Below are 22109 nucleotides of genomic sequence, written 5' to 3' on the forward strand. Positions count from 1 at the left end.
TCTCGTTGCGCCAGTTTCCCCTGACATATGAGTGCGTGAAGTGCCACCAACCTATTCATATTATAGTCAGTTACATATCAAACATCGGTTTGTATTTTCGAGGGGATCTCTGATTTTGTGCCATTTTTACTGACCTACGGGCTCTGTGTGTACGGCGCTTGAAATTTCGCCGATGATACGGTCCTCAATGAGAAGCTTGCGGAGCAGGATGTTGTGTGGGCTGTATCGCAGCACATGGCCGATTGAGAAGATCTTGGTGGATTGGGAGGGACGCATGGCCTTGTACATGTCGATACAATCTTGGAGGGAACATGCAAGAGGCTTTTCACACATAATGTGTAACCCAAGTGGTGCAAGACCGACGATAACCTCACGGTGCATCTCGTCGAGCACGCAAACAAAGACTCCATCAACACCTTCCGGTACATTCTCTTCACCCGAAGCAGCTCGCCTTCGACGATCCTGCTCATATGCAAAGAATTCTCGCCAGTCATGGAAAGACTGGCCTTCTCCAGGGGAACCGTCACCCCAGATGTGAGCTCGGCCGAGGGACTCGCGCTTGAACTTCAAGGGTTCAGCAACAGCGGCGACAACGCCATTGGATACGCTGTCAATTGCAGCGGCGTAGTTCTGCCCTCGTGATCCAGCACCGATGATGAGGAAGCGTGGTGGTGTCACTGACATCTCAGGCTTGGGAGGGGGTTTGGAGACAAGAGTCTCTGGCTGTGGTTGGGCATCTCCATCTTGAGTTTTGGTAAGCTTTGTTAAGAGGTTCTTCAGTTGAGACATGTTAAGCAATGAATAATCTGAAATCAAGTGGTGAAAGTGTGTAAATACGAAAATGTTTGTTTATATGTGTTCAAGGCTGATAAAGTTAAGTATCTGCCTTGAGGGGAATTAATTGAAGAAGCCAGACATCCGATGTAATTCGCAGATGCCTCGCAGGCAGCACAATTGGAGAGAACTATTGTCGTACGGAGAATCTCTGCTGAATAATCACAAACAAAAAGAACTATGATGCTGTAATACGTATTCTCAGTTGAGGCTGAAAGTTGTCTCTTTGTGGAATTGTTTTCGTATATCGTGTGGTTGAAGTTGACAGTGACGGCCAATGAGGTAGAGCTCATTAATACACGCAACGTTCCAGCGCATTGATTAACTGTAGGTATACACTAACTGGAAGTTTAACGGGTTCTGAATGGATCATACCCCACTACTCGAGTACTGATCTCTCATGAGAAAAGCCAGATTCAAACATCAACGTTACATTGCAACCACCCAAAACTCACAACAATGTCGGCAGTAGCAGAAGTACAGGCTGATAACCAGCCTAAGAGCGCCAGCGATGATCCTCTTGTCTGGATTGACTGCGAGGTATGTACTGCTACATAGTACAAGGGGCTTCAACTCACATCATCGACAGATGACTGGCCTGGATCAAGACAACGACGAAATCATCGAGATCTACTGTATTATCACCACAGGAAACCTCGAGATTCTTGATGAGGAGGGGTTCCACGCCATCATCCACTTCCCCCAGTCCCGTCTTGACCAGATGGACGAATGGTGCACAAAGACACACGCAGACTCTGGCCTCACCGCTGCTGTTCTCGAATCCACAACTACTCCGGAGCAAGCCGCAGACGCTCTGTATGAGTACATAACACGCTTCATCCCTGAGCGCAAACGTGGTCTTCTTGCGGGTAACAGCGTGCATTGCGATAGGGCGTTTCTGCGACGTGAACCCTACAAGCGGGTCATGAGACATCTGCATCACAGAATTCTTGACGTGAGTTCTATCAAGGAGGCTGCAAGACGCTGGGCAGCCAAGAGGATTGTGAATAAGGTTCCCAATAAGAAGGGTCTGCACAAGGCGAGGGATGACATTCTGGAGAGCATCGATGAGGCTACATACTATAGGGAGGTCATCTTCAGGCCGACGTTTGACGCTGTGCCTGCCAAGAACAAACCCAACAAAGGGAAATAATGGCTTAATCATAGCCTTTCATTGGAAAAGGTGGGTTATAGATTGGCCAATGCTCCTCATGTCGATGTGACTTTTTGAGGTGTCATGATTGAGCTCTTCAGCCATGCACTCTTCCATGACATGATCAGAGCAATACTCGAGTTCATAACTGACAGATCAAATACTCTTTTTGAATGTGTCTAACATTTTGAGTACCCAATGGGGCACCAATTACTTATTTTCGGGTTTTACTCTTGGTTCTTCTCGTTAAGTCATAGCCATATTATGTTCTCCGAGTTTCCATCATGGGGACCGATCTCATATTTACGTGAGAATGCAGTCTCCCAACGAAACAAAGCACACTGTAACGGACTGTGTTCCTGCACATAACTGTGCCTACATGTACAGTGCTAATTGGTTGACCCCCTCCATTAGCTTGAGTGATATCATCTCATCGAACCCCACCACAGAGCTCCCTCAAGCTCCCCTCTTTTTGTCTCAGTCGCCTACCACTACTATCTTCTGATTCCTTCTCCTCTTCTTATCCTCCTCAACGTTTCTCCTCGAAATCATAGCTTCTCATCTATCTTCTCTTCCCTACAGCTTGGTTCATTGATACACAACTGATATCAAGCAATCATGGGCGTCCAAACTGTTGAGTTTAAGCCCTTCCAGGACCAGAAGCCCGGAACGTATGTCTAGACCTTGACGATCCTCCCTGTTGTGTTCCCCCCACTGCCCGGGAGCTGCCGAAGAGGAATTGCTTATTTCTCTATGGCTTCAACCTCAAAGTTTCAGTTTTATCAGTTTCATCAGTTGATAGAACCTCAACTGACTTATGTCGACAGCTCCGGTCTTCGCAAAAAGGTCACCGTCTTTCAGCAGCCTCACTACAGCGAGGCCTTCATCACCAGCATTCTGCTTTCTATTCCCGAAGGAGTTGAGGGTATGAAGCCAATTGCTCTGCAACACGAGCCATGATCTGATCAATTGATAGGCTCTTTTCTTGTCATCGGTGGCGACGGCCGATACTGGAACCCCGAGGTTATCCAGCTTATTGCCAAGATTGGTGCCGCCTACGGTGTCAAGAAGCTCGTCATCGGCCAGAACGGCATTCTTTCCACCCCTGCTGCCAGTCATGTCATCCGTCTGCGCAAGGCTACCGGAGGTATCCTCCTGACTGCTAGCCACAACCCTGGTGGTGAGTTCACTGCTCATTCTGCCCCCCCAAACCGACAACTAACAACCAACAGGTCCCAAGAACGACTTTGGTATCAAGTACAACCTCGCCAACGGCTGGCCCCGCCCCCGAATCCGTTACCAACAAGATTTTCGAGTTCTCCAAGACTTTGACTTCATACAAGATTGCCGATATTCCCGATGTCGACATCTCCACTGTTGGTACTCAGACATATGGTGACCTTGAGGTCGAGATTATCGACAGCACCACCGACTACGTTGCTATGCTCAAGGATATCTTCGACTTTGACCTGATTAAGAAGTTTTTCTCCACACACCCCGACTTCAAGGTCCTATTCGATGGTCTCCACGGTGTCACCGGTCCTTACGGAAAGGCTATCTTCGAAGAGGAGCTTGGTTTGAGCAACGCCATCCAGAACTGTGTCCCCAGCCCCGACTTCAACGGTGGCCACCCCGATCCTAACCTCACATACGCCCACTCTCTGGTCGAGGTTGTTGACAAGAACAACATTCCCTTTGGTGCCGCTTCCGATGGTGATGGTGACCGAAACATGATCTATGGCGCCAATGCCTTCGTTTCTCCTGGTGATTCCCTGGCTATCATCGCTCACCACGCCAATCTAATTCCCTACTTCAAGAAGAACGGTGTCAATGGTCTCGCTCGTTCCATGCCCACCAGTGGTGCCGTTGATCTCGTCGCCAAGGCTCAGGGTCTCGACTGCTACGAGGTGCCCACAGGCTGGAAGTTCTTCTGCGCTCTCTTCGACGCCAAGAAGCTATCCATCTGCGGTGAGGAGAGTTTCGGTACTGGTAGTGATCACATCCGTGAGAAGGATGGTCTATGGGCTGTTATCGCTTGGCTCAACATCATCGCTGGTGTTGGTGTCCAAAACCCCAGCGTCACCCCATCAATTAAGGAGATCCAGAAGGAATTCTGGGGCAAGTACGGTCGTACTTTCTTCACCCGCTACGACTACGAGGATGTCGATTCAGAGGGCGCCAACAAGGTTGTTGGTGAGCTAGAGAAGCTTGTCAACGACTCCAACTTTGTGGGCAGCACCATTGAGGGTGAGTGATTTCGCAATCTCGGCTGACAATCTATGCTAACTTATTCCAGGTCGCAAGGTTACAAAGGCTGGCAACTTCTCTTACACCGATCTCGACGGCTCTGTCGCTTCCAAGCAGGGCTTATATGCCGGCTTCTCTTCCGGTAGCCGAATTGTTGTTCGACTCTCCGGCACTGGTTCATCTGGAGCCACCATTCGCTTGTACATTGAACAGCACACCGACGATCCCTCCAAGTACGAACTGGACGCTCAAGATTTCCTCAAGGAGGAGGTCAAGTTTGCCACTGAGCTTCTCAAGTTTAAGGAGCACGTCGGCCGTGACGAGCCTGATGTCAAGACCTAAACGAGATACGTCATGACGGGTATTGAAATTGGGGAACACAAGAGGTGGATGCAAACACAAGATAATTTTGAGTTTCTGAAATTGTTATCGCGTACAATGCTGACAAACTGAGCGTTCTTGAAACTACTGACTAAACAATTGGAAAACTGTGGATGTGTGCTGAGGAATAGGGGCACAGTAGCATGAGTTAATGCCACGACATGAAAACATTCTTGATATCGTTGTATGGAAACGTGAGTAGGGCCTGCGAACTCGCAAATGGCTGTGATGTATCGTGCAATCTGTGGCCCTCGACTTCAACTTTATTATTAAAAATAGGGAAATCGTTATTCGTAAATCGTCAAACCGTTATTTCTCTCGTGGGACGCCGTCGCTAGAAAAAACATGAATCAAGGTGAAAGGCTACATGTAATGGAACAAGGGGGGAGTACAACTATTCACAGGAGAAATTTTAAGTGCCGAGTTTGTGTCGTACAACGGAAACACTGTTGTTGACTTAAGTCTGTGTCGACTCTGTGGCGGTGCTCTCGTCGATGAGCGCAGGAGAGAAGAGCTCTTTGAAACGCTTGGCCGCTGAATATGTATTGTTAGATGGTGTGTTATTACGAGGAAGGGCAACGAACCCTCTTCACTCACGAATCGGATCTCGAAGGCTCCTGCACGGTTGATTCGTTGGTTCTGCTGCCGGTATTCCTGGCAAAAGACGTAGAGTTGAATGCCAGCAAGTCGGACTCTGGTCTTGCTGACTCTCTTTATCCATTTAGGGGAGGCTGACTGATGTGTGACTGGAGGACAATAGTTAGTCCACTGCCTATGAGACGACTCGGGACTTGAAGCTGGCTTACTGAAAGCTGTCCAGACAGGACATTGGCGTAGGTCACCGTCCCAGACTGCAGCGTGGAGGCGAATACCCTTTGTCATATAGTCCTCATATACAATGAGAGAATGCATGAAACCGTCGTCCACGATTCGACTGTTACTATGAGTATGGCTGTGTGGAGGATAATCAGGGGCAATGCTTACGCTTGGAACAGTTTTCGTTCACCCCAAAGAGTGAGATCTTCATTTGCAACCTGTACTGTAAGACTATTGCGCGTCTTGAAAGACAAAAAGCAGCAGTACACGAGCACCAATTCTAGAACGTTAGCAACTAAATTTGCCGTTCGTATTTGCTAGTAGCAACTTACCTTCCCACGTCATGAAGCAAAGATTGGCCCATATCTTGGGGCATTGTTCACTGGAACTCCATCGCCAGAACTGAAGGCTGCTCCCATTGCGTTCGACACATAGCTCATGTGCACCACGAAGCGAAAACCATGGAGTTCCCATGTGGAACGTTCGCAACAGGAAATATGGGCATCTGTCTCGACCACTCTGATATACTATCAGGGTTATCTGGCGCTCATTGAAAGAACTAGCATCGTTAGTAGAACGCTCGTGTGTCATTGATATCCTGAGACTACCGAATAAAAAGAATTCTTGCATCACTTGGCATGCGAGCTTGACTCCAGGGGGCGTGTGGGCCATATGCCTTGGACCTAATTATCTTGTTAGGAAGTAACCTGATTGATCGTTTTCATCCTGGACTTACGACTGCTGATGCTTAAGCGGAGTCCGGGAGGGAAGGGGTAAAGAGAAGATTTTCTCAGCCCAATGAATATTCTATGACCATAGTCAGAAGTGATTATATTTTATCTTTTGGCAATATGTACTAACAGTCGCGATGCCCGAATCATCATCTAGCACAGAATCGGGACGAATTGTTGAATTAAGGCGAATAGGGGGAGGGGCTTTTTATGTTAGCATTGGCATAGTATCGCCAGCCTCCTACTTACGAATGCCTCTGGCTTCCCTGAGCTGCATCAACTGTAATCGAGTGCATTCCATAGTGTTGAAGTCAAAATTTGGCGATCTTAGCAACGGTGAGTTATGGGCTCTTACGGGTGTTCGATGAGTATTGGCAACTAACCTCAATAGCAACTCCTGTAACAGGGACAGAAAACGATTGTAAAGAACAAAGCGCTGGGGTAGTGAAAGGCCCCCAGCTTCTTGGGTCATCGAGTGGTACATCTTCCGCCAACGATTCTCCTTGGTGAGAGTCCTATCTTCGTAATAGGTCGTGATATCTCGTAGGGATCTTGATAGGCAAGGGAGAAGGATTTCGAGATAGTCGAGCACGACCGGAACTCGAGAGAAATGGACTTTGGAGTACTCGGCTAGTTCACGGAGCAGTTGACCTGAGATGCTGATCTCCTCCATCGTCATCAACAAATGGGTATGGGTGCCCTCGCCCAAGGCATTGCGAAGGCCCAGGAGTTGAGCTGCAACACGGTCTGCCCTTTCTGCCTCCAAGCAACAACCTTGGAGCAGGTGTAGCTCAAGTTGGCCACCTAGAACCATCTCCATTACGAGAGGCAAAAGGCGTATCAGAAGAGAATGTCTATTTCATCACATAACGAGGTGGGCCACTGTTGATTTGATGTCCTTTCCAAGTCGACTCTATCCGTGTGACACCCTTGACAGTCGCTGTGATGATAGAATTAGACGATCGAGGCTACTGCATGCGGTGAGAGACTAGGAGGAGTTGAATAGTGGCGGGGTATCAATCGAGATTCTTCAGAATGGCTTGATAAGTAAATAGATGATGTAGATAACCGACGTTGGGATCAATTATGAGAGAGTGAATTAGACGAGAAATCAAGAATAGATTCAAGAATTGAGAGAGGATATCTGGTTAATAATAGAAGAGGAGGGGACGGCCGATCTGCAGGCCGTCAATAACGTGTGATCCGATCCGCGCAACTCGTTCAACACCATGAAGAGGTGCACCCGCACCAGTCTAACCATACATAATGCCTTCCCTGACGTGGTTGGTGCACGGTTCTCACACTGAGCCTTGAGTGAGCCCATCAGGTTGATGCACGTAATGACGGGGAGGCTCTTGAGGTTGTCGTTCTGCTCTCGACTCAGCTAAGGCCACAACATCCGGGGCCTTGGACCACCTGATGGTCAGATGCCGCCCGCATTCTCTGAACGCTGCAGCGGCATATCAATCAACTTGGGTTTCATCGAGGCAGATACACCAACAAGAGGAAACCAATATGTTGACGAACGAGGCATTGGGTGTGTGTATGGCGACTCGACACTTGCACTCCGGCCTGAGCCAACTTCTCAGGCGCTGCCACGATAGCAAGCGTGCTTCAACATGACGCCAGGCCAATGCATGAGGAGATTCGGGGCAGCAATTGAGCTAGATTAGGATTGGGTGGGCACTCGCACCATTGACCAGCCGAGTCAAAATGACCATTCCTAGAGGAGGAGAGCCAGAGCAACTGAGGTCAACTGAACTGAACTATCCACTGACAGTCCAGGTGCGACGTGTTGCTACGACGGCGACTCTTGACGTGCGTCCGCGGGATGTGGACTCTTGTGTGGAGAAATCTGATGATGCTGGGGATAGAGAAAATGAGGAAGTGCCTTCGAAGCGCTTGAAACGATGGTTGTGCTGGGGTACAGGTCGCTTTTCGACCTGGTCTGGCCTAGCATGACCTCGTGCTCATCCAACATTGCCAGGTACTCCACTTCAACGGCCGTGGGGGATCCCGGCGATGAGGCTCGGCGGGTTCAGGATAAGAAAACGTTCTCACGATGGTTTGCACGATGTTGCACGCTTTCATTCTGCGACTCACGAACTCATTGTACATACGTGCGTGGATGAACAAAAGCCCCCATGAGGTACATCCGTTCCTCTCGATTGATAAGTTGAGTAAGCATTGTAACTTACATGGCCTGACTGAGCTGCGCAATGCGAGTGGTCATTTTCTATAATGACGACAACGTGGTTCCTCTGATGAATGATGCTGAGTACAAAGAGGGTTGGTGGGTGGAAGGTGAGGCTTTCTGGATGGTTGGGTGAGCCCTCTCTCCGTCCAATTCTAGAGTTCCATGGCAGGTTGGGTATCAACCTGTCACCTCCAGTGAGCTTCTTGAATGTGGCCTCACTAGCCACACAAGCCACTTTCGACACTGATCCATGATAAGACTGCTAACACACTATTAAGATCATAATTGGGCCATTAACATTTGATAGTCTTTTTCTTAAACTCCAATCATTAGAGTCTTGCGGCTGTAAAGTGTAATAATTTATATCAAACTTTCACCTGAATACCTCTTGATGTATACATTTCACCAGTATGGATTGGGTTAAACACCAACCATAACGTCAAAGCTCAATCTCGAACATCCCCGCATAGCTTCAATTCTTGACGCCGTCCAAAGCTTGACCCCTTCAAGACGTTGGTGCCGCAATCGTCTCAGGCATATAATAGGCTTTGCCCCAAATCTTTCGCACATAGAACACGCTTGTGGCAGGTATTGCGATGTTTTATAGGTTCGATTATTTATGCCGAAGCTCCCTTACTTGTACAGGCATCTCGTTTCCTCATCCCATGGACCCTCCAGAGTTCGTGATCAGGTTCTCATTGGGAGCTCGCAGCTCGATAGGCCGCAATCTAGATCATAATAACATGTGGAACGACCTTAACCCTTGGAATCCCTAATAAAAAAACAAGGCACTCTTCCTGTGCCATCATACAACACCGCCGAGACCGAAATACAAAGAAGAAGGTCCACTCGAGCAGAAGAACCTGCAACGCGGCGCTGAAGTGCTGGGACTAGTCCGATTCAGATTTCTTTGCCGAGCGACGCTTGGGTTTGACTTCATAATCTCCCTTCTAGGAAGACTCTTCCTCCTCCTGGTCGGCCTTCAGACATCGTTAGTGTGCTGCTGCTACAGTGTTGTTCTAGATCAACTCACGTTGTAGGCCTGCTTCTCATCCTCGTATCGCTTCTTGTCAGCGGCAGCCTTGGCCTCATAAGGAGCACGTTGCTTCTCGTTAAGAGCCTTCCATCGCTCACCGAGGAGCTTGCCGACTTGACCGAAAGAGATACCAGGGTTCTCCTCACGGACGTTCTCACGCTGCTCGTTGGCGAAGAACATGTAGGCGGAGAGGCCACGCTTGGGGGCGTTGGGGTCTAAGTCGGTCGTCAGCTGTGTTCAGTGCGGAACGCGATGGGGCACGCAGTGCATGGCAAAGCATGTGGACATTGAAAAGCCCATGGATGAGTGAAGACTTACCCTTCTTGCCGCGCTTGGTCTTCTCGGCCTTACCGCGCTTACCAGCAGCAGCCTTGGGCATTTTGAATGATTTCTGCAAACGGGTGTAAGTTGGTGGCCTTATGGATCATGCGTGCGACAGAAACAATAAAAAGGAGTTGATGGAGACTTCGCAGTGTTGAACGCGAGGTCAGTGATAATGAGGGGTAGCTCCATGAAGCTTGGAGCTGAGCTTGGTATGAGAGATGATGGACAAGGTGGCGAGGCGCAAACGCAATTGCGCCTCCCAACGCGTCAAAATTCGCGTCGTTCAAGAAGAAAAAGGCTTCTGGGGGGTTTGCGCGTACCTGGGAGGTGAACTTGGGGGAAAGTAATTTGTGGTGTTGACGTGGTCTGTGATGCGCTTCCGTTAGCTATCTTATAGAGCTGTCGCGCGACAAAGTTTCAAGATCAAGATGATGCGCAAGAATAGGCGCGATACAGCCGAGTCTCGAGCAACGTTTCGAGAAGAATCGATAACGAAGTCTAATCAAAACTTTGCGGCAAGACAGGCGCAACACCAGAAAGTAAAAACAATATATTTTATGGTGGTGGTGTGGTGCATGATAGAGAGGATAGGACAATACTCACCACAAAGACGTGCAGAAGCGTGTTGAGTGTAGAGGCGATTTTGGGTGGGAGAATTGTATGGGAGAAAAGAGAGGGAGAGAGAATGTATGGGGAGGGCCAAGGCAGCCTTTTTACTATGGGGGAGTGATTGTGCGTGGGGAGGGAACGCGACCTGCCCAGCTACCACACTTGGACTGTTATGCAGTGGGCTGGCCTGGGTGAGCTCTTGGTGCCCCCCTTCCTTGGGAGAAAGGGAAAAAAAATTGGGTGCGGTGCCCATTGCTCTCTGCGGTGCTTGGGAGCTTGCCCGCCCGCGCGCTGCACTAGTACTGTCGCAGCAGACTGTAGTCTGTACCTGTACCGCACCTGCCTTGGGCCATTTTCTGCCTCTGGGCCTGCTACTGGGGTGAAATGACCAGGACTCCGTCCTCGCCCCCTCATCTAAGCTCCCCAGAAACACCTGCCTCTGACCACTCACCAGCGTGTAAGCAGGCGGTCATTGTCTGGTACTGTACGGGTACAAGCCATACGCAGCTCGCCGCGCCGAGGTACAGTACAAAGGTCTTGTACCGCAGCACGATTGTAGTAATCCGCACAGTATACTTGTTGCTTTAGGAGACATTCGCAAGCCCCTCTGCCTTTGATTACGGTACCTCTTACCTTACCTCTTACTCTGATCACTCCTAAAATAACCACACCCAATGGACACTTTGACTCTGCTCTGTGCCTGCCCAGTCAACGGGCTCAATCCAGCGGGTTCACGTTCTCCTGGGTGATACCTGCTGTAACTTTGCCTAGGTGCCTTCCCCTGTGTCGTGATCCTGCCTCCACCGCGCCGAGTCGTTCTTTCTTTCGGCTTTCTCTCAGTAGTCTCCGTCCATGCCGTCCACCTCCACCTCTTTGAGGCCGCTATGCTTCATCACACTCAATCGGACTTGGAGTCTCGCTCGACACGACGCTACTTGCACCCTCCTCCTGTTGGGACCTTTTTCTTTTCTTCAGTGGTTGTTGCCAAGTGCAATTACGTTTAGTAGCATATCTTTGCTTGGCGTAGTGAATATCAAGCACTTTGCACAAGCATGAGAAACACAAACCACAAACATGCTCAGCTTGCCATGGCGTGTTGTCACTTTTTCACTAATACGCCACGGTTCTTCCTCCCCTTTTGCTTTCGTCCTAGTGTTAGAGAATGAGTATCAGTTGGCTTGACTGTTGATAGATTAGTTGAGCTTGAGCCTCCTTGAGAAGTTGAGGGAGACTAAGAGGGGAGTGTTCAACCTGTTCAGGACTACAGCCAAAACCGTACTACTTACAGCATGTCATTGTTTGATTGTCGCCATAAAAGTGGCGCTCTCCAATCATGGTACAATAGGGCGATATTTGAAGGCGGGAGGTTGGTTGATACATTGTAAAATGCATTGCTAACTCAAAGTTCGGCGCTGCCCTGGCGGAGCCAAACTCACACATCAGTCTGGAAAGGGAGTATCGGTGTTGCACTCTGGCATTGCATACTATTGGAGACAAAGCCGTAATGGTGGGAAATGGTTCCAGTTGACGCCTCATGAGGATTGACTGAGTACACTGTTACAGCACCAGACCAGCCAACCGACTGTAATGGCCCGTTTCCGGGTTTGTCTCTATTATTCCCAGGTCGTGCATCATCCGGCCTTGGGAGGATCGCTATTGTCTATCCGAAAGACAATCTCGGGCTATCTTCGACTTCACTGTCCTTAACCCCTGTCCCGAGACTACTGCCTCACACATACCATACAATGCATCATCCATGTGTACATCGCACTTGGTTTGGCACTACCTTGAGACAATGGTATCACTTGCGCGACTCTGCTGATAGCCAGAAGGGATAAACCATGTTGATACAGCACGCGAAACGGCTTGGTTCCCTATGGTTACCTTCTTTACACATAGCATTGATCCTGCCTCAACTTCGATATTCACTTCTCATATGTCCGTTACCAGGCAACTCTTTGATCAACGGCGGGGACGTCCTTCGTCAGTTCTAGACCACTCCCATTGAAAGTTGGAGCAACTTGTAACCCACCGCAGGGGCGGTACTTTAGCCCCATATGATGGCCATGTATTGTCATACGAAATTTTCTTGTACAGGTACTTGTAGATGAGTACCCTGTCAGGGCTGTGATTCTACCTACTAGGTATGCATCCTTACATCCATCCATCCATCCCTTCCATTGCTCCTCTGCTTGTTACCCTCCAAAGCAAGGAGATAATATTCCAACTATTCTCCTTCCCAATCTCCGCGAGTATACCACGCTCAACACAGCTGAAGCTGACTGCCAACACAGGTACTTAGTGCTCCTTGATCTTCAGGTCACATAGCCTGGGCTATAAGTTGCCATGTTAGAGGCTGCAGAGGTTCATACTATTCAACAGATTGTGCAGGGACACCATACGATCCTAGCTCCGCAAAGAAAGGTTTGGTACTGTGCCAGTGTATCACCTGGAATTTTCGCTCAAGCAAATCTACGGATAAGAGAGACTACGATCATATGTGCATCATTGGTGATCAGTGCTAATACCACACGCTAAAAATGGATGTTGATACTCCGTCCCTTTGCTCAGTCAGATTGCAACAAGCAAAAAGGACAGGCCAAGACAAGCGAGAAATAGAGATGACGCCGGATACCTCATGACGCATACTTCATCTGCGGGCATGGCGGGTACCACGAGTCGCGCGAGGAGCCTTGGTGTAATTGGGGTAGCAACAGACAGACAGAGAGAGACAAGCAAAAGCGCCCGGCGCAGACGGCTTTGCCGAACTTGTTTGGTCGCGCCGGGCCAAAACAAGGTGCAAAGGCAAGCCGTAAGTGGCTCATGGGAGAGGTACCAGTAGAGACTTACAGCGGGTACGCGACACACCTGTCTTTGGGTGGTAATGTAGTCCTCCTGGCAGCTGATACTGTGCTGTACCTAGACGCCGAGCCAACTCTGGGCTCACGCCAAAGTTGAGAACAGGGAGCTGAGCGTCCCCCCGCCCAAATTCATTCTTTGTGTCCCTCTCCACTCGCTCTTCTTGACTGTTTTTTTCTGCTCGCCCCTTTTAGTTTCCTGCCACCTGCTTTTCAAGCTGTGCTCTGCTGACTTGTTGCTCTTAGCCTATCTCTGACTTTGAATCTGTGAAATCGGACCCGCGTTCGAGTTGCCCTCCTCCAAGGTGAGCAAAATCAAAACCAAGGAAGCTTTCCATAAACGAATAAAGAAAGGTATAAGATACAGTGATTACTAGGTACTTAAGAAGAGCAAGAGGATTACTGCATTTTTAATTAACTACAGACCTTTCTTCCAAGTACTCTTAATGTATTAAGGTACCTATTTTCTCCAATCTCTATATCAGAACTGGAAACTGGAAAGCATCCTAGATTCAGTACTCCTTGGTCGCTGCCCAACACGCGACGACGCTAGTGATTAAATACGCCCCTTTGCGGCGCGCTGATCTGGTCCAAATTAAGGCAAATTCAGGGAGGGCATCAGAGTGATTTCGACGGCACGTTTTTTTGGGATACGCTGCCCTCCCCCATTCACTTCGTTTCCTTTGTTTCTCACCTCCATCCATTTTCCATCTCGAAATCGCCAAGACATATCACGTGCATTTACCGCCCGGTGGTCATAGCTCCCATATCTGCTAAGCCTTATCGGGAGCTCATGGTGGAGTCTTGAGAATCACTCGATCCGACAGAGTGGCGAATTGATGAAGTTGGAGACGAGGATGAGGTCGAGATGAGAGGCTTGAAACCTGGCACCTGCATGTTGTTCCAGGGACAGTCGTGATCGCGCATCGCTAGTAGCGAACTATGACTCTGTCCTGTCGTTTAGAATTTCCCTGCTCTTCTTTACCAGATTACGCATCGTCTCCACGACGGGATCTCACGAGCCCCGATCCAACAACGGGGATACGTATCTTTTCTTTCCCGACGGGACGGGACGAGGCTCGATTTCCTCAACGCATGGCCAGATCATGGAGTACCTTCAGGAACTGGTCACCTTGAAGTGAAGGGCGTTCGAAAAAGCAGAGAGCTTTTTTAGAGCCTGAATAGAGTTGATTTTCTCGTGGAATCATCATTCCTCCTCCTCGGGATCAAGTACAACATCTTGTAGTTCATCATCATGCACCCAATCAATGCCACTACCAACTATTATACCACTGGCTACGCCTTTCATCACTCTCCATCTCTGTTTGCTTGCCTTGACGTCCGCCTCGAGTTCCTCCTGCTCTTGCATCATCTTTGAGTTCGGAGGCACTCTCTTCTTCAGCTTGACTTGTTCTGCTAACTCAAGCATCTCAGCCGCTGAAGTGACGTTCTCTCGAGACTTGCGCAGCGTATTACTTTGTACATTTGTCAACACGCTTAACACCTTGTTCGTTGCAGCGGCCTGTGTGGCAACTGATATGGAGGTATCGTCTCTACGCTCAATGTAGGTCAAGAGTTCACTGGTGAATGTTAGTTGATAGCACATACGCGTACGAACAAATACACGGACCGCTCAACAAGAGCTGCTTCTGGGCCGCCATGAACGGCTCTGAGAATTGGGTTCGCCGTCATAACAGCCTCTGTTACTTCATTTCTCAGGATATACTGCGCTCTCGACTCCATCAGTTCTGATTGGGCTTTTTCTGTTTCTTCGGCGGCAAGGGATGAGGTTTCCTCTAAGAACTGTAAGCATATACTGCGAGCTTATTTCTGAGAGAAACAGACCTGGCTGATGTGACTTCTGCGCGTTTATAATAGCGATTTCAAGTCGAAGCTCTTGTATTCGATCATATAGTTCGAGGATCTTGGCTTCATCTTCTGAGATGGGAAGATGGGACATTTCTTCATGCCCGTCCAACATCGGGACGTCATTTGAGTCTGCCATAGTGATTCTGAGATTCGATATAGCTTTTCTACTGGAGTTCCTGCTGGGCCATGCCTTGTATCGCAAAACGCGTTGACCTTGACGACAAGCTTGTTACTGATTGTGGCTGGAACTGCGGCTTGGTAGGTGTGGCGTTCCCGCCAATTAAATGCTGCTTGTCACAAGGCACCGGTCACGGCGTCACGCTAAGACCAGGCTCCTATGGCCCATGGATAATCGGTGGATCTTTCGTCACGCGAAGATATTACTATAACTCATTCAACACCAGGTGCCCATTATAGCTCTGGTGATCAGAAACCATATCTTTACTGAAGTGCCCCCTTCTTTTCCGTCGGTCGCGCATTGCGGCAGTTTTTCCAATAGGAGATGTCTCGGGATGGCTCTCCAGGTGTTGATAGCCCATACGGGCCTGCGGCTGGAGGTCGATACCGCACAGTTCTCCATGTAAGCCTCGTCAAGATGACAATGAGATGTTGGCAACTAACTCAGCTGTAGCCTCGATGATCTCAAGGCCTGGGTCTCCAGGAAAACCTCGATTCCACCACAGCATATTGTCGCCTTGACGCCTCATGGCCGTACCGTCAAATTCACAAGCCTACATACAGAGGTTGGTTACTCAGTAAGAGATATGCCTTTTCTGACCATAGCCCAGAAAGAGATGTTCATATACGATATCCGAATAAGTTCCCCAGGGAATGCGAACCTCATCACCCCAGTCCCGGCTCCGAAGCGGTACGTCATCCCGAATGCGCCGAACACGATCGATGATGTACAGTCAATATCATCATGGCAAGAGCTATACAAGGAGCGTCGAAATTGGGCGATGCATTTGGTTGAGGACTGCGGACAGATGAACACAACAACTCTGGCGCTGTACAGCGAGATAGACGTTATCATCAAGTGCTTGGATGCGGCTGTTGCGAATCTCGAAATCAGCATCAAGACCATAGAGCCCAAATACAACGACCTGAAGAAATGGGTAACGCCTGCACTGGAAGAGCACAGGACTCTGGTTGAAAATTGGGAGCAATATCTCGATCTCGCCAGAAATACCCCGATCTCGCCTTTGATGGTCAAGTTTATGACTCGACAGGAGACCAAGAAGTCGAACCCAACTTTGGAAGACCTTATCGAACTCGATACCGCAAGGAAGGCGGGAAAACTTGCCCCGACAGCCCATCGAAGGTTCAGCGACAAGGCCAATCAACTCAACAACACGGCATCTCAGATGTATAGAAGCTTAGAATCGCTGATTGCCGACTTCGAGAAGCTCATGAGCCGATCTGCTCTTGGCCACAGCACAGATTCCGCACAGCTCCTTGAAGATATCGAGGCAGTAGTGAAGCAGATGGACTCCGACTACCGGGCAGCACTTGGATATGGCAATACGCAACGAGATGTAGCGCAAGCTTCCAAAACGGCTTCAGTGCACACCGAACACTTGGTACCAACGCTGAAAAAGCGAGTCAAAGAGATGGATGAGCTACTTCACTATGCAACAGACGCGCGAAATTCTATTGCTTCGGAATCAGCGAAATTCATGCGTTACGTTACGGAAATAACATCTCTTCATAACAACGTCAAAAGTCAAATCAACGTATTGAATCAGTCGGTAGATGACATGACGACATTTGATTATCTTCGTCTCATACACCAGCTGCCTTATATGTACGCAGCTTTCGTCTCAGAAGCAGTTCGACGACGCGAATGGGTTGATAAAGTCAAGACGGACTCGTCTACTCTAGCAAACGAGATGGCATTGTTTCAGGATGAAGAGTCCAAGCGACGGCGGAAGTGGCAAAAAATGATTGGCAGCATGTATGGTCCAGATCTGGACACAAATGTCATGGGCCTGGAGGTCAATTTGCTTGGGGAAGACAAACCATGGCCAGCTTTGACCAAAGACGACTTAACAGATTTCGTGCAGTTGTTGCAAGAGCAACCTGTTGATCAGAGTGTATTGGATGATGTGTTGAAGCTTGTACAAGAGCTTGACAATCCAACAAAGCAGCAATCCAAACGACTTAAGGCGTTCAAGAACGGAAGTATTCATGAAGTGGCCCTTGGCAGGAGTGGTCTCATGATTCGAGGCGATGATGATTTACTACAGTCACTCCAGGAGGATAAAGGTAAATTAGAAAACAAATTGAAGACGGCCGAGAGCCGAGTCCGCCGTCTAGAGGATTTGCTTCATCGACAGAGCCAAGCCAGCCGCCCTGGAAATCTCTTCCAGCCTCAGGGTCCCCAGCAACGCGAGAGAGGCAACTCTGGATCATCTATCAGATCGAGCCGCTTTGATGACCGTAGACGCTCTTCGGACGGCATCGACCCATTGATGCGGCGTATCACTCAGCTGGAAAACGAACTGCGAGAAGAGAAACAGCGGTCTAGTCGACTCCAGCAAGAACTCACAGCGCAATCGGATCATCATGAGAACATCAAAGGTCAGCACGAAGACTTGAAGGGCCAGCATGAAGACTTGAAAGGTCAGATTGCGGAAGTTAACACTACCAAACAAGATCTACTCGAGAATATGGAGGCCCTCGAACGCGAATTCGTCGAAGAGCGCAAGAACTTAGAGAATGAAATCAAGACTCTCAGAGCACGGTTGGAGGATACTGAAGACGAAATCGAACAGTTCGACGAATCAAGGCAGCACGAGAAAGCCGGATATGTTGTACGAGTGGAGGAGCTAGAGGCCGAGTTGGAGCAAATCAACAAGCAGCGACAAGATGATGCCCTCAAAGCGCAAGGGCAAGTCGAGTTCCTTCGCAAGGAAACCCGAATTCAAAGAGAACAACAAGAGGCCCTTGAACAACAAGTTCAGTCTGCACAAGAGGAAACCCAGGACGTCTCGAGAAAATTGAGTGTTGCTGAGGAGGCTCTAGGTGATCATTGGCAGGCCCTGAAAAGACTGTTTACTGAGCTGCTGCCCGAGGCTGCTGTCCCAGACAACTTTGTAGATCTTTCAGATGTGCTACTTACGCAAGCCGGAACGCTCGTTGAGAAGTCCCGAAACTCGGAGGCAGACATTGATTTACTAAAAACTAAGGCTGAACACTTCACGGCAACCATTGCGGAACTCCGGGAACAGCTTGCTGAGAAGGATGCTAAACTATCCGAAGGCGAAATGAAAGCGGTTCATTTGCGTGAGAACTTGGCTGAGGAGAAAGCAAAGGTGATCGCACTTGAACAAGAGCTCGCAGATGGTAGAGAGCAACTTACCGAGTTGCGTGCCAAGCTCAGTGATGGCGAAACTGGGCCCGAAGCTCTGCAGACAAGGCTGGAAGAAGAAGAGAAAAAGGTCATGGCCTTGACCGAAGAAGTGGCCTCCAAACAGTCCCACGTCGGTAGTCTGGAGGAAGAGCTTCGCATGTTCCAAGAGAAAGCCGAGTCCCTCCAGGGCAAGATGTCTAACTTGAACAGCCAGTATGAGCACCGAGACGAGAAGACTAAGGATCTTACACAGCGCCTCTACTCTCAAAACGATCGTATGTGCCGGCTGTTGGAGCGCGTAGGATTTGCCATTACCAGGAAAGATGGAGATATGACCGTTACTAAGATTCCACGATCCGAAAGAAATGCTCAGAACCCCAACGACTCCTCTGACCCTGGTTCGTCCCTACGCAAGTCAGGAACTCTAAGTCGTGTCTTGGGCGATAGCACTGATCTCGAACTCCTATACTGGCTTAACAACTCAGACTTGCAGGCCGAAAATGAGAAATACGAAGCTTTCATGAACAAGATTGGCAACTTTGACATGGAGCTTTTCTCCGAGACTGTATATCGCAGGATCAAGGAAGTAGAGCACATGGCTCGTAAGTGGCAGAGGGAAGCCCGATCCTACAGGGAGAAGGCACACCTTCTGCAAAAGGATTCGCACGAGAAAATTGCGTTCAAGCACTTTAAGGAGGGCGATCTGGCTTTGTTTCTCCCTACGCGCAATCAGCAAGCCGGTGCGTGGGCCGCTTTCAATGTGGGCTTCCCACATTACTTCCTGCGCGAGCAAGATGCCCATCGCTTGCGTCACCGAGAATGGCTTGTTGCCCGTATCTCACGGATCCAAGAGCGTGTCGTCGACCTTTCAAAGAGTCTCCAGCCGAGCAGCGAGACAGATTCGATCAACGATGAGGAGAACGATAATCCCTTCCAGTTGTCGGATGGTTTACGCTGGTATCTGATCGATGCTTTCGAAGACAAACCTGGCGCCCCCTCGACGCCTGGAATGGGCAAGTCAACTGTTGCGGCTAATACCGTGGAAGCGACAGCCAACATTCACACTCATGCTACGGGTGGAAAGGGTAAGAGTCGGGATAGCGTCACTAGTATTGAAGGTATTAACAAGACTTTATCGAAGAGTCTTGAGAGTAGGCGTAGCAGTACCGGCTCCAAGAAAGCCCTGCCGTTTCAGCTTGGAGGCACGGCTTTGTTAAAGAATAGTGCTTTGGCTAGCGAGACCAACTCACTCCGAGCGCATCCCACCGACACACCATCCGGCACAAGCCCTACGCACGGGGGACTTCTCACGGCAGCCAATGCGAGCCTAGCACAGAAGGCTCTGGCAGAAGGGCAAAAGAGCGAGCAAACAGAGAGTCCGAGCAAGTCTCCTTCGGGCGAGTCATCAAACCAAGGCGGCAGCGCCAAAGCGGACGAGGTACGAAACGTCGACACCCTTCTTGGACCATAATGATGGGTTGCTGACGGCCAGTTAGCAGCCTCGGAACGCTGTGCAACGGGAGGATTCGGCTGAAAGTCCGACGAAAAAGTCGGTTGTGTGGGATTCTCTGTGGAGTGTTGACTATAATTATGAGAGTGCAGGTAGAAAGTAGTTGAAGTCGGTTACTCGTGTATGTGCTCGTACAGGGCCAACTTTTCTTGCATTTAGGAAGTCTTTACTCTGGGAAAGGATGGGTGCTATTACTTGTTTGGCGCACGAGCAGTATGTGTAAAGAAAGGGAATAGAGTTCAGGAGCCTTTCGGATGGATAGCTAGGATGGGAAATGGAGATTTGTTTACGGATTACAGGGTGAGACGAGAAGGAGAAGGCCAAGATTCCCTTCTGTGATATCTTTCAATTTACTACATTAGACTCACGCGCCTGTCACATAATGTTCACGTTTTATTTAGGGTTGGCAAAAGGTGTCTGGGGGAGGCAAGAAAACCTCTAATTCCTATACTAAGTGGCAAAGAGATATAGGTAAATTTTGTATAAGCTCTAGCAAATTCACAATGGACTAGTTGGCCTTTAGACTAGTCTTTCGGCACTTGATCCCTGGTCAGAAGTTTTCTTCTAGTCAGGAGGCTATATATCTTGCTTTATCAAGTTATCTGCACAAAAGCAACTACCTAGCCAACTAAAGTCTGTTTAACAGATCAAAATCAAATAGATAAGGGGGTGTTCGCAAGATCTCTGGGTTCTTGGCAGGGGCATCTGGGGACTATGGTTAGGCGTCAAGGCCTGATAGGGGAGACAATGAGGTCGGGGCAATGGACACGAGATGTATCCGAGAAATCATCATCGGCGGTCTCGGCTGGGGCGTCATCGTCTTGGATGGAAAAGATGGAATCTTCAGGACCATTACAGCTCTGTCTCTGATTCATACTGCATCACAGAATGGACCTGGCTGCCGGGCTGAAGACACTCCTTCAACCAATAGATATATGTTGGGAATCCAACTAGTTCGTCATCACTATCATCATCATCACCTTCGTCACTTTCGTCGCTGTCTTCGAAATGGCTTTTGACGACAGTGCTTGGGACATACTCCTGGTTCTCGAGGGTTTTAATCCAAAAGTCCTTGCCTAACTTACAGTAATCCTGTCTCACCGGAAGGCCAAGAACAACAAGTGTCTTGAGCTTCAGATGGCTTCCCATCTTAACACAGAAGGACTTGAGTTCCGCGTTGGGACCATCGGTCTAAGGTCCTGAGAGATCAAGACAAAGGCTCTCGAGGCCAGTCATGAGGGACCAGTCCAGCTGAAGAAGAGCCAGACGATCCGCATCTCGTCTGTGAAACAAGGCGTGATGGAATGCGACGTGCATATTGGCATCGAGTCTATCAGGGACATGAGAGATGAGGTACTCATGCTCTTCCATTTCATCGGGTAGTTCGTCCTTTACCATCCAGGGAGAAGAACAAATCATGATGTGGCCTCGTCGTTGGCACTCGAGACGATTATCGTTTGCATGCAGCTTCTTGACATAGGCAATACGGTTAGGACTGTCAATTCCACCGTAAACGTCAACGGCGAAGGGAAGATCATCCATGATATCGCCGGTGAGAACAAGAAGATGTCCAGTGTCACAGCGAAATGCTTCGAGGTCCGGATGTGGGTTGTTGTGTCGACTCCAGAGGGCTCGCATTGGCTCGACAAGATCGGGATTGAGATATCTATCATAAACATGAAGTTGATGAAGCACTCGATTCTTTTCGAGAGCTAGCTTCCAGCTCAGGTTTGCGGGCGTCAAAAAGTCGATCTCACCGTCGATGACAGGTGCCTTGTAGATACATTTGTGTTGGAGGGTGATACTTTCGATCTGCCCCTGTCCAAACACCCCATCACAATCCGTATGACCTCGAGTGTAGATGAGGGTGTAATAGTCACTGAAGTCTTCACCGCAGACAGATCCACCATGGGTGAGTAAGTGAATCTAGCTCTTACTCTTTTGGGTGATCTCGGTGAGGATTTTCATAATGGTCTCCTTAGGGAGTGTAGGGAAATTTAGTATGCTGGGGGCATCCTGAGTGTTAGTCAGAGCACTCATGATTGCGTTTGTAGGATGATTCGTCGATACAGTAGTGTGATAAGTGCCAGTTTGGTCTGGAGAAGAGACTGGTGATGGTGGTGAGAAAGGTTTGAGTTTGAAATTGGGGTAAAGAACCGGCAAGGTCACTATCTGATTGATACATGATTGTT

General features: G+C 49.1%; 10 protein-coding genes across 29 annotated transcripts in view; 4 read left to right on the forward strand and 6 right to left on the reverse strand.

The window, feature by feature from the left end:
• FOXG_00667 (uncharacterized protein) overlaps window positions 1–113 on the forward strand; it is a gene marked incomplete at both ends in the record, with an annotated part of 2762 nt that extends 2649 nt beyond the window's left edge. Inside the window, one exon of the mRNA XM_018377176.1 lies at window positions 67–113. Coding sequence (XP_018232859.1) covers window positions 67–113 — 47 coding nt within the window. The remainder of the gene's footprint in view (window positions 1–66) is intronic.
• FOXG_00668 (oxidoreductase) lies at window positions 87–1084 on the reverse strand. The gene has a single exon (XM_018377177.1). The coding sequence runs from the start codon at window positions 787–789 to the stop codon at window positions 127–129; it is 663 nt and encodes a 220-aa protein (XP_018232860.1). The 5' UTR covers window positions 790–1084; the 3' UTR covers window positions 87–126.
• A 71-nt stretch (window positions 1085–1155) lies between these two features.
• Window positions 1156–2320, forward strand: FOXG_00669 (uncharacterized protein). The gene is made up of 2 exons (XM_018377178.1): window positions 1156–1374; window positions 1424–2320. Exons 1-2 carry the CDS (start codon window positions 1294–1296, stop codon window positions 1985–1987), a joined length of 645 nt encoding a protein of 214 aa, XP_018232861.1. The 5' UTR covers window positions 1156–1293; the 3' UTR covers window positions 1988–2320.
• A 285-nt stretch (window positions 2321–2605) lies between these two features.
• On the forward strand, window positions 2606–4576 carry FOXG_00670 (phosphoglucomutase; the record flags this gene model as incomplete). The annotated part of the gene is made up of 5 exons (XM_018377179.1): window positions 2606–2658; window positions 2815–2912; window positions 2964–3171; window positions 3228–4234; window positions 4284–4576. 5 exons carry the CDS (start codon window positions 2606–2608, stop codon window positions 4574–4576), a joined length of 1659 nt encoding a protein of 552 aa, XP_018232862.1.
• On the reverse strand, window positions 3371–8517 carry FOXG_00671 (uncharacterized protein). Of its 3 annotated transcripts, XM_018377182.1 has the most exons (11): window positions 8361–8494; window positions 6546–7612; window positions 6412–6488; window positions 6293–6366; window positions 6168–6238; window positions 6040–6114; window positions 5764–5990; window positions 5600–5711; window positions 5422–5549; window positions 5200–5361; window positions 4674–5149 (listed from the first exon to the last, which is right to left on the reverse strand). In XM_018377182.1, the coding sequence occupies exons 2-11, from the start codon at window positions 6980–6982 to the stop codon at window positions 5073–5075; spliced, it is 1440 nt and encodes a 479-aa protein (XP_018232865.1). In that variant the 5' UTR covers window positions 6983–7612; window positions 8361–8494; the 3' UTR covers window positions 4674–5072. The 3 variants fall into 3 exon arrangements, with proteins under 3 accessions (XP_018232864.1, XP_018232865.1, XP_018232863.1); XM_018377181.1 differs by having other exon boundaries at window positions 3371–5149; window positions 6546–8517; XM_018377180.1 differs by having other exon boundaries at window positions 5213–5361; window positions 6546–8517.
• Window positions 8518–8647: 130 nt separating this feature from the next.
• Window positions 8648–10572, reverse strand: FOXG_00672 (structure-specific recognition protein 1). Of its 7 annotated transcripts, XM_018377186.1 has the most exons (5): window positions 10323–10572; window positions 10040–10085; window positions 9714–9786; window positions 9393–9610; window positions 8648–9339 (listed from the first exon to the last, which is right to left on the reverse strand). In XM_018377186.1, exons 3-5 carry the CDS (start codon window positions 9772–9774, stop codon window positions 9310–9312), a joined length of 309 nt encoding a protein of 102 aa, XP_018232869.1. In that variant the 5' UTR covers window positions 9775–9786; window positions 10040–10085; window positions 10323–10572; the 3' UTR covers window positions 8648–9309. The 7 variants fall into 7 exon arrangements, with proteins under 7 accessions (XP_018232869.1, XP_018232872.1, XP_018232867.1 ...); XM_018377189.1 differs by having other exon boundaries at window positions 8677–9610; window positions 10323–10496; XM_018377184.1 differs by having other exon boundaries at window positions 8677–9339; window positions 10040–10496.
• A 3134-nt stretch (window positions 10573–13706) lies between these two features.
• Window positions 13707–15284, reverse strand: FOXG_00673 (uncharacterized protein). Its single transcript, XM_018377190.1, has 3 exons — window positions 15032–15284; window positions 14817–14982; window positions 13707–14766 (listed from the first exon to the last, which is right to left on the reverse strand). The coding sequence occupies exons 1-3, from the start codon at window positions 15189–15191 to the stop codon at window positions 14394–14396; spliced, it is 699 nt and encodes a 232-aa protein (XP_018232873.1). The 5' UTR covers window positions 15192–15284; the 3' UTR covers window positions 13707–14393.
• A 13-nt stretch (window positions 15285–15297) lies between these two features.
• FOXG_00674 (uncharacterized protein) lies at window positions 15298–20530 on the forward strand. Of its 12 annotated transcripts, none has more exons than XM_018377193.1 (6): window positions 15366–15635; window positions 15687–15798; window positions 15844–17635; window positions 17711–19492; window positions 19549–19845; window positions 19907–20525. In XM_018377193.1, the coding sequence occupies exons 1-5, from the start codon at window positions 15568–15570 to the stop codon at window positions 19554–19556; spliced, it is 3762 nt and encodes a 1253-aa protein (XP_018232884.1). In that variant the 5' UTR covers window positions 15366–15567; the 3' UTR covers window positions 19557–19845; window positions 19907–20525. The 12 variants fall into 12 exon arrangements, with proteins under 12 accessions (XP_018232881.1, XP_018232880.1, XP_018232875.1 ...); XM_018377194.1 differs by having other exon boundaries at window positions 15389–15635; window positions 19904–20530; XM_018377200.1 differs by having other exon boundaries at window positions 15298–15635; window positions 15844–19492; window positions 19907–20530.
• A 239-nt stretch (window positions 20531–20769) lies between these two features.
• On the reverse strand, window positions 20770–21066 carry FOXG_17924 (uncharacterized protein; the record flags this gene model as incomplete). The annotated part of the gene is given in 2 exon segments (XM_018397942.1): window positions 20770–20993; window positions 21003–21066. Coding segments are annotated over 2 exon segments (288 nt in total).
• Window positions 21067–21108: 42 nt separating this feature from the next.
• On the reverse strand, window positions 21109–21951 carry FOXG_17925 (uncharacterized protein; the record flags this gene model as incomplete). Its single annotated transcript, XM_018397943.1, has 1 exon — window positions 21109–21951. The coding sequence occupies exon 1, from the start codon at window positions 21553–21555 to the stop codon at window positions 21109–21111; it is 447 nt and encodes a 148-aa protein (XP_018232887.1). The 5' UTR covers window positions 21556–21951.
• Window positions 21952–22109: the final 158 nt, after the last annotated feature.

Source organism: Fusarium oxysporum, chromosome 1, assembly GCF_000149955.1.
Source record: "Fusarium oxysporum f. sp. lycopersici 4287 chromosome 1, whole genome shotgun sequence".
Classification (NCBI taxonomy): Eukaryota; Fungi; Ascomycota; class Sordariomycetes; order Hypocreales; family Nectriaceae; genus Fusarium; species Fusarium oxysporum.

Excerpts from the sequence above, each read along its gene's own strand:
- FOXG_00668 (XM_018377177.1), bottom strand. The coding sequence starts at position 789 with ATGTCTCAACTGAAGAACCTCTTAACAAAGCTTACCAAAACTCAAGAT.
- FOXG_00669 (XM_018377178.1), top strand. The coding sequence starts at position 1,294 with ATGTCGGCAGTAGCAGAAGTACAGGCTGATAACCAGCCTAAGAGCGCC. Across the intron at positions 1,375-1,423 it reads TTGTCTGGATTGACTGCGAG|ATGACTGGCCTGGATCAAGA; the intron begins GTATGTACTGCT and ends CATCATCGACAG.
- FOXG_00671 (XM_018377180.1), bottom strand. The coding sequence starts at position 6,982 with ATGGAGATGGTTCTAGGTGGCCAACTTGAGCTACACCTGCTCCAAGGT. Across the intron at positions 6,489-6,545 it reads TTACAGGAGTTGCTATTGAG|ATCGCCAAATTTTGACTTCA; the intron begins GTTAGTTGCCAA and ends ACCGTTGCTAAG. Across the intron at positions 5,550-5,599 it reads GAACGAAAACTGTTCCAAGC|TCGAATCGTGGACGACGGTT; the intron begins GTAAGCATTGCC and ends TCATAGTAACAG.
- FOXG_00672 (XM_018377186.1), bottom strand. The coding sequence starts at position 9,774 with ATGCCCAAGGCTGCTGCTGGTAAGCGCGGTAAGGCCGAGAAGACCAAG. Across the intron at positions 9,611-9,713 it reads GACCAAGCGCGGCAAGAAGG|ACCCCAACGCCCCCAAGCGT; the intron begins GTAAGTCTTCAC and ends CGACCGACTTAG. Across the intron at positions 9,340-9,392 it reads ATGAGAAGCAGGCCTACAAC|GCCGACCAGGAGGAGGAAGA; the intron begins GTGAGTTGATCT and ends CGATGTCTGAAG.
- FOXG_00673 (XM_018377190.1), bottom strand. The coding sequence starts at position 15,191 with ATGGCAGACTCAAATGACGTCCCGATGTTGGACGGGCATGAAGAAATG. Across the intron at positions 14,983-15,031 it reads GCAGAAGTCACATCAGCCAG|AGGAAACCTCATCCCTTGCC; the intron begins GTCTGTTTCTCT and ends TACAGTTCTTAG. Across the intron at positions 14,767-14,816 it reads GAAGCAGCTCTTGTTGAGCG|TGAACTCTTGACCTACATTG; the intron begins GTCCGTGTATTT and ends AACATTCACCAG.
- FOXG_00674 (XM_018377191.1), top strand. The coding sequence starts at position 15,568 with ATGGCTCTCCAGGTGTTGATAGCCCATACGGGCCTGCGGCTGGAGGTC. Across the intron at positions 15,799-15,843 it reads TCACAAGCCTACATACAGAG|AAAGAGATGTTCATATACGA; the intron begins GTTGGTTACTCA and ends ACCATAGCCCAG. Across the intron at positions 19,846-19,903 it reads GCAGCGCCAAAGCGGACGAG|CAGCCTCGGAACGCTGTGCA; the intron begins GTACGAAACGTC and ends ACGGCCAGTTAG.